This window comes from Oncorhynchus clarkii, chromosome 32 (genome assembly GCF_045791955.1).
Source record: "Oncorhynchus clarkii lewisi isolate Uvic-CL-2024 chromosome 32, UVic_Ocla_1.0, whole genome shotgun sequence".
Lineage (NCBI taxonomy): Eukaryota > Metazoa > Chordata > Actinopteri > Salmoniformes > Salmonidae > Oncorhynchus > Oncorhynchus clarkii.
In genome coordinates this window covers 30396472-30405872 of record NC_092178.1, presented here as the reverse complement: position 1 = coordinate 30405872, position 9401 = coordinate 30396472, and the positions used below count along the sequence as shown (strand labels likewise).

At 41.8% G+C, this 9401-nt stretch overlaps 1 protein-coding gene across 1 annotated transcript in view; it reads left to right on the top strand.

The window, feature by feature from the left end:
* The first annotated feature begins 5227 nt into the window (after window positions 1-5227).
* LOC139392404 (pleckstrin homology domain-containing family O member 1-A-like) overlaps window positions 5228-9401 on the top strand; it is a 26614-nt gene continuing 22440 nt past the window's right edge. The window contains exons 1-2 of the mRNA XM_071140377.1: window positions 5228-5390; window positions 6021-6167. Of these exons, the coding sequence (XP_070996478.1) occupies window positions 5322-5390; window positions 6021-6167 (216 nt within the window). The 5' untranslated portion in view covers window positions 5228-5321. The remainder of the gene's footprint in view (window positions 5391-6020; window positions 6168-9401) is intronic.

Genomic DNA, 9401 nt, shown 5'->3' with positions numbered 1-9401 from the left:
TTCCTTTCCATCACCCATTTCTTGTGGCAGTTGATGGAAATAGCCCTGACTGTTTTGATTTCATTCATATGTAGTGTTATTGTGCACAACTTTCTCCCTTAGATCAATAATGATAACCTAATCCTGTTCCCCCATCCAATTCCATTATGCTAAGCCACACGCTCTCTGAACATCTTATGAGAAATGCCCCTCTGTTGTACTTTTCGTTTTTACAGTATTTCCTGCACCGTGTTTCCGCTATGACATGAAAGTACAGATTGTAAACTGTATCTACTGTTGGATGTGTTTGGTCTTTGATTGTGGGTTAGTATGATTGCTCTGGTTCAACACCCCCCACAACAAACAACCCAAACATGTTTGGCAGCCAATGTTTGGCAGTTGTTTCTTTGCCAAGTGCCTACCTCCACTGCCAGCCACATGGGCCACAGATATTCAGCGTGCCTCACTATAAAACCTCTCCAAACCCCCCCCCCCAACACCATCCCCAAATCAGATCCTCTAATCCTCCTCAACAACAACCAGCATTGCTTGGGTTATGTTCATAAGTAATACAGCAGAAAGTGTTTTCAACGGGGAACGGAAATGTGCATTTCTTATTGTACTCTCCCTGTTTGAATCCATTTCATTAATTTTAATACCAAATAAACCAGAGCCTGTTCACCATTACACAGTAGCAACTGCACAGTCCGGGTGCATCCCCTGGAGATTCTGACTGTGTATTCGGAGAGATCTGGGGATCAGGAAAAGGCTCAGAGTATGTGCTCTGAGCAGCTTAATTCAGAATACTTACACAACACTGCTTTTTCTTATTTGAGGTTAAAAAAAAATGTGGTGTTCAGTTGTTTCAGTTTATTTAGAGGCTAAGTAGATGGGAATATGACTACTAGGAAAGTCGCCCCAGGATGTCTCTAATTTGCCAACAACTTCCATCTGAACCCAAGAGACATGAGTCGTACGACAGGATAATTTGCCCAATTTGTGTTTGTAATGACTAAGGTGAATGTGATGGAGTCAGTCTGACTCGGATATGTACAGCATTTGTCTCTTCTCATTTGTATATCTGTATATTGAGGAGGGGAGAGGGAACATGCACAGCTGAAAATAGTCAAGAAATAGACGACAACTACAGTCATTGCCAAAAGTTTTGAGAATGACACTTCTATTAATTTTCACAAAGTTTGCTGCTTCAGTGTCTAGATATTTTTGTCAGATGTTACTATGGAATACTGAAGTATAATTACAAGCATTTCATAAGTGTCAAAGGCTTTTATTGACAATTACATGAAGTTGATGCAAAGAGTCAATATTTGCAGTGTTGATCCTTCTTTTTCAAGACCTCTGCAATCCGCCCTGGCATGCTGTCAATTAACTTCTGGGCCACGTCCTGACTGATGGCAGCCCATTCTTGCATAATCAATGCTTGGAGTTAGTCCGAATATGTGGGTTTTTGCTTGTCCACCTGCCTCTTGAGGATTGAACACAAGTTCTCAATGGGATTAAGGTCTGGGGAGTTTCCTGGCCATGGACCCAAAATATCAATATTTTGTTCCCTGAGCCACTTAGTTATCACTTTTGCCTTATGGCAAGGTGTTCCAACATGCTGGAAAAGGCATTGTTCATCACCAAACTGTTCCTGGATGGTTATGAGAAGTTGCTCTCTGAGGGTGTGTTGGTACCATTCTTTATTCATTGCTGTGTTCTTAGGCAAAATTGTGAGTGAGCCATACTCCCTTGGCTGAGAAGCAACCCCACACATGGTCTCAGGATGCTCTACTGTTGGCATGACACAGGACTGATGGTAGTGTTCACCTTGTCTTCTCTGGACAAGCTTTTTTCCGGATGCCCCAAACAATCGGAAAGGGGATTCATCAGAGAAAATGACTTTACCCCAGTCCTCAGCAGTCCAATCCCTGTACCTTTTGCAGAATATCAGTCTGTCCCAGATGTTATTCCTGGAGAGAAGTGGCTTCTTTGCTGCCCTTCTTGACACCAGGACATCCTCCAAAAGTCTTCACCTCACTGTGCATGCAGATGCAGTCACACCTGCCTGCTGCCATTCCTGAGCAAGCTCTGTACTGGTGGTCCCCCGATCCCACAGCTGAATCAACTTTAGGAGACGGTCCTGGCGCTTGCTGGACTTTCTTGGGCACCCTGAAGCCTTCAATCGAACCGCTCTCCTTGAAGTTTTTGATGATCCGATAAATGGTTGATTTAGGTGCAATATCTTTGCCTGTGAAGCCCTTTTTGTGCAAAGGAATGATGACGGCACGTGTTTCCTTGCAGGTAACCATGATTGACAGAGGAAGAACAATGATTCCAAGCACCATCCTCCTTTTGAAGCTTCCAGTCTGTTATTCGAACTCTATCAGCATGACAGAGTGATCTCCAGCCTTGTCCTCGTCAACACTCACACCTGTGTTAACGAGAGAATCATTGACAGCTGGTCCTTTTGTGGCAGAGCTGAAATGCAGTGGAAATGTTTTTGGGGGATTCAGTTCATTTGCATGGCAAAGAGGGACTTTGCAATTAATTGCAATTCATCTGATCACTCGTCATAACATTCTGGAGTATATGCAAATTGCCATCATACAAACTGAGGCAACAGGCTTTGTGAAAATTAATATTTGTATCATTCTCAAAACTTTTGGCCACGACTGCACTAGCCTACTGTCTGGAGTGCATGTAACAGTCATTTAAACATCTCCAACATGAGATAAAACTTTGTGGTCTCCTAGAAATATAATAGAAAGAATAGATTATATTTCTATGTTGGTCCCCAAATAATCACCATAGAAATAGAATATAAATAATAAATTATATTTCTTTGTTGGTCCCCAAATACTCATCATAGAAATAGAATAGAAAGAATAGATTACGTCCCCAAATACTCTAGAAGAAAAAGAAACGCACACCTACAGTGCCTTGCGAAAGTATTCGGCCCCCTTGAACTTTGCGACCTTTTGCCCCATTTCAGGCTTCAAACATAAAGATATAAAACTGTATTTTTTTGTGAAGAATCAACAACAAGTGGGACACAATCATGAAGTGGAACGACATTTATTGGATATTTCAAACTTTTTTAACAAATTAAAAACTGAAAAATTGGGCGTGCAAAATTATTCAGCCCCTTTACTTTCAGTGCAGCAAACTCTCTCCAGAAGTTCAGTGAGGATCTCTGAATGATCCAATGTTGACCTAAATGACTAATGATGATAAATACAATCCACCTGTGTGTAATCAAGTCTCCGTATAAATGCACCTGCACTGTGATAGTCTCAGAGGTCCGTTAAAAGCGCAGAGAGCATCATGAAGAACAAGGAACACACCAGACAGATCCGAGATACTGTTGTGAAGAAGTTTAAAGCCGGATTTGGATACAAAAAGATTTCCCAAGCTTTAAACATCCCAAGGAGCACTGTGCAAGCGATAATATTGAAATGGAAGGAGTATCAGACCACTGCAAATCTACCAAGACGTCCCTCTAAACTTTCAGCTCATACAAGGAGAAGACTGATCAGAGATGCAGCCAAGAGGCCCATGATCACTCTGGATGAACTGCAGAGATCTACAGCTGAGGTGGGAGACTCTGTCCATAGGACAACAATCAGTCGTATATTGCACAAATCTGGCCTTTATGGAAGAGTGGCAAGAAGAAAGCCATTTCTTAAAGATATCCATAAAAAGTGTTGTTTAAAGTTTGCCACAAGCCACCTGGGAGACACACCAAACATGTGGAAGAAGGTGCTCTGGTCAGATGAAACCAAAATTGAACTTTTTGGCAACAATGCAAAACGTTACGTTTGGCGTAAAAGCAACACAGCTGAACACACCATCCCCACTGTCAAACATGGTGGTGGCAGCATCATGGTTTGGGCCTGCTTTTCTTCAGCAGGGACAGGGAAGATGGTTAAAATTGATGGGAAGATGGATGGAGCCAAATACAGGACCATTCTGGAAGAACCTGATGGAGTCTGCAAAAGACCTGAGACTGGGACGGAGATTTGTCTTCCAACAAGACAATGATCCAAAACATAAAGCAAAATCTACAATGGAATGGTTCAAAAATAAACATATCCAGGTGTTAGAATGGCCAAGTCAAAGTCCAGACCTGAATCCAATCAAGAATCTGTGGAAAGAACTGAAAACTGCTGTTCACAAATGCTCTCCATCCAACCTCACTGAGCTCGAGCTGTTTTGCAAGGAGGAATGGGAAAAAATTTCAGTCTCTCGATGTGCAAAACTGATAGAGACATACCCCAACCGATTTACAGCTGTAATCGCAGCAAAAGGTGGCGCTACAAAGTATTAACTTAAGGGGGCTGAATAATTTTGCACACCCAATTTTTCAGTTTTTGATTTGTTAAAAAAGTTTAAAATATCCAATAAATGTCGTTCCACTTCATGATTGTGTCCCACTTGTTGTTGATTCTTCACAAAAAAATACAGTTTTATATCTTTATGTTTGAAGCCTGAAATGTGGCAAAAGGTCGCAAAGTTCAAGGGGGCCGAATACTTTCGCAAGGCACTGTATTTCGGCGAGGTGCTGGCTAGCGGAGTAGAAAACTTGAATATAAAGGAGAGCAGCACACTCTAGGAGCTCAGATGCAAAAATGTAATATCCAACTTTTCGACAGCCAAGCTGTCTTCATCATGCCCTGATGAAGACAGCTTGGCTGTCGAAACGTTGGATATTACATTTTTGCATCTGAGCTCCTAGAGTGTGCTGCTCTCCTTTATTTTCAAGGTCCCCAAATACTCACCTTCTCCTCTGTAATATGGTTCAAATTGAAATATTTTGGGTTAACCTCCCCTCTCATCCTCTTGGTTTGATGGATAAATCTAGTAGTCCTAATTATTACAATAATGTATAGGTTCTATCGAAAATCAATAATGGCATATAAAATCATTCTCATAATGATATAAATTGTGGATTTTTGTTTATAGGCCCCTATATGGGCAGGTTATTGTTGGCTTCCTCTCAACTGACCCTTGCTCTGCTATTTTCCTAACCTACGAGCAATTTGACATCAGCCGTCTTTGTGACATCACGCCGACAGCGCAATAGATGGAGCTGTCGAGCGCTATAGTAACGGGAATACCCTTTCAGCCCGCTTGTTCGAGATCAGTGTAGCCTACCTACAGAGGTGGAGGGACGATGCCACCGTCTCGTAATAACGGACAGTGCACGACCTGACCGCGTCATCGAAATTAAGAATATACACCGTTATTACGACATATTGGGGCAGTAGAAGAAAGGGAAAGACAGTTTATTCGTTTTAAAAAAAGATCTTATAGAAAGAAAGGAAAATACTTGAAACTGGATGAACTCCCTGGCTCACATCCACAAAAGTGATTCTGTCATTATGAAGAAGAGCAATTTAGCCAAACGGGTAAGATATAGCTTTTTTCTTCAAGTATTGGGTGCATATTTTTTGGTCATGCATCTTTGCATTAGGCTATACATTTTCTAGGATATAACTGGTTCTTTGCCCAGAATCGGGCATTATGCGCGCTTTGATACCACAGCTCACATTGGCGGCAATATCACACACATTGTCTAGATCACACATTTGATAGCCTATAATTCCTAAACAATGGTCTTTTGGCACCTCCTTACGCGTGCCACATTCACTGTGTAGCCTATCAGTTTGCTTGTACGAATTTCCTCAACATACGGCTTCAATCTTCCAGTGAAGAAAGAGTACAATGTGTTTTCTTGTTATTAGTGTACCATTGCCAGATGCTCGTTGTGCTGTATCGGTTGGTAGCTTTCATATATTTTATTTGCCACACCCTGGATGGTATAAGACCTGCAATTAAATGTAACGCACAGAAGAGCGCACCGTTATCATTTTTGGGGAAAGACGCGAGGAGACTCTTAGTTCCTATGTCTTACTGAGAATGAGATTGAAAATGCATTTTCCTTTGAAAGAGCTCTTATTTTCTCAGTACTCTCGCGAACATCTTGTTACGTAAACTTAACTAGGTTTTAACGGATTTATTCCACTTTGAACATGCAGGGTCCCCAAGATGTCAACCAGCTGTCATCGCAGCCAGACAAAGTCGGCTGGATCCGCAAGTTCTGTGGTAAAGGGATTTTTAGGGAAATATGGAAAAACCGTTTCGTGATACTGAGAGGAGACCATCTGTACATCTCTGAGAAAGAGGTACGCACTTCTCTTTTACCTCCAATAGCATGTGTAGGCTGTAATTCTGTCTGTCTGTCTGTCTGTCTGTCTGTCGCCTTTCATGTAACCTGTCAACCTGTCAGACCTGTTGGTCTGTTGTTTCCAACAACAAATTTAACCAAGATTCCTTAAGTTTTGAAAACCAGCTATTGTTATAAGTCTGGAAATCGAGGCTCGCCATGGAAAGGGGATCAAATCTGACTGAATTTCCTTGGCTGTTGAAAATAAATAGGCTAAATTGTCAAATCTCAGCACAAATCACCATGCAAGCAAAAAACATTATGCACTGAATTCGGGTTACTTTCACTGGCTCAAACATGCCCAACTTTTGAGGTCAACAAAATACCCACTGGGCACAGAAGTAAATTCAACGTCTATTCCACATTGGTTCAAAATCATTTAATTAAAATGTTGTGGAAACAAAGTTGGGTACAACTATGGCCATTGGTGACTCAGTAGCATCGTTGGGAAAATGTAGAATACTGTCCGTTACAATAGAACAAGGTTTTGGCCATGGCGTAGAAATATAACTATTTTGTTTGGCTGAAAGTAATGGCTAATGTCCAAGTGCTTTTATGACATGAAAGGTTCCAGTGAACAGCCTCATTATCAGCACAAGTTTCAAGATCACATGACCCAGATGTTAAACCTTGAGCTGTAGCGAATTCACACCTTTCATCTACTGTATTCTGTCGAAAGGCATTGAACCATCACCAAGGACAGGGCGTGGACAGAATCACCTGTCCATTTCTGTATTCTCTTCTTTTTTGGAGGAGGGTCAGATTCTGTTTGATGTCGCTGTTTCAATACTCCTCCCACAAGCAGTAACCATGGAGATTTATGCTACTGACAGCTGAGAGGGCACATGTCTTTCTGAAAGCTGAATAATGCCCTTTAAATGATTCCTGGAAAGGATTCCCAGAACAGCTGAATGAAAGTTCCACATAAGGGCTGCATCTCTCTATTGCTCTAATGAAAGAGAGAGTGGGACTCAGGGCTCCAGCTGCACGCAATGCCAGTTTCCCCGATCCTTTTAGAACCAGAGTTTAAAAATTATTTTTTTTCATCTGTGCTGCGCTCCCTTACAGCCTGCTGGATGAGCAACAAACACGTGTCAGAAACTGAAAACACCACGGTTGACACAGCTGCGCCTCACGCTGTGCCTGAGGACCCCCAAGCATCTAAGGCCTCCAACCCCCCCAACCCTACCGTTTACACACACACACACACACACACACACACACACACACACACACACACACACACACACACACACACACACACACACACACACACACACACACACACACACACACACACACACACACACACACACACACACACTCAGCTGAGGTTCAGTTGCTTTGTAATGAGTTCACCTGTGGAACAGAACGCATCAGTTCAGCGTTGTTCTCTTCCTCTCATTATCGCCTCTCTCACACATGTTCTGTAATTTGTTGGATTTTATAGTTATTTCATGTAATGCACCTATTGTTCGTTTTACACATACCATTCGATGTTTGTTAAGGAGCCATTGTTATATCATGTATATTGGTAAGTGGTGTGCTACCTATTTGTCAGCTGAAGGTAACTGCAACCCCAGTGAGAACTATTTGACCTGCGTGTACTTGCGTGTGTTATCTGCTCTGCTGCAACTTCTTAACCACTTGATTAATGGTGGTGCGTTATTCAAATGAGAACTTTGAAAAGACCGGCACGCTATTCATGACGTAGGCCAGAAGGCTAAAAAGAACACAGAGACGTGCATCTCTGACGCTCGGCGTAACCACAGCCGAACCACCTCATGGGGCCCCGGGATAGTCTTTCATCTAAAACTCCCATCTTTGAGTTTGATTGAATGTTTTTTAGACATTGAGTGATATCATGTCGTTAGCGAGTTTGAGCACAAATTATGTTGTTGACCCATATTCACTGAATGAATTGCCTCAATCATTTTTTATCAATCACAGATGAAGGAAAATCAAACTGTGGGTTCACTTTGAAAAATTATTCTGTATTTCATGTCAGGTGTGGTTTGGAATCAAAATACTCAAGCATCAATATCCACAAAATATACAGCCTGCGGCTGTTAAACACTTGCGTTAAGACGTGACCAACATGGAGGTTGAATTCTATCTGCAATTGATTGAATTGTGGCATGAGTGTGCAAGCTGGCATTGATAGTATCAAATTGTCTGCTAACTCATAAGATTAGCTACATAAACTAGGGAAGGGCAGTAAGTAGCTACAGTGGGGCAAAAAAAGTATTTAGTCAGCCACCAATTGTGCAAGTTCTCCCACTTAAAAAGATGAGAGAGGCCTGTAATTTTCATCATAGGTACACTTCAACTATGACAGACAAAATGAGAAAAAAAATCCAGAAAATCACATTGTAGGATTTTTAATGAATTTATTTGCAAATTATGGTCAATAACAAAAGTTTATCTCAATACTTTGTTAAATACCCTTTGTTGGCAATGACAGAGGTCAAACGTTTTCTGTAAGTCTTCACAAGGTTTTCTGTTGCTGGTATTTTGGCCCATTCTTCCATGCAGATCTCCTCTAGAGCAGTGATGTTTTGGGGCTATTGCTGGGCAACACGGACTTTCAACTCCCTCCAAAGATTTTCTATGGGGTTGAGATCTGGAGACTGGCTAGGCCACTCCAGGACCTTGAAATGCTTCTTACAAAGCCACTCCTTCATTGCACGGGCGGTGTGTTTGGGATCATTGTCATGCTGAAAGACCCAGCCACGTTTCATCTTCAATGCCCTTGCTGATGGAAGGAGGTTTTCACTCAAAATCTCATGATACATGGCCCCATTCATTATTTTCTTTACACGGATCAGTCGTCCTGGTCCCTTTGCAGAAAAACAGCCCCAAAGCATGATGTTTCCACCCCCATGCTTCACAGTAGGTATGGTGTTCTTTGGATGCAACTCAGCATTCTTTGTACTCATATGTACAGACCTGTACTCAGCATTCTTTTTTTTACCAAAAAGTTATATTTTGTTTTCATCTGACCACATGACATTCTCCCAATCTTCTTCTGGATCATCCAATTGGTGGCTGACTAAATATTTTTTTGCCCCACTGTATGTTGCTCTATTACCTCTAAGCATCCTCACACGTGACACCAGTTCGATGTGTGAGAGATTCTCCAAGAGGATTTGCAACCATGCAACTGGGACTTTGAGAAGTTAACTGCTGATGA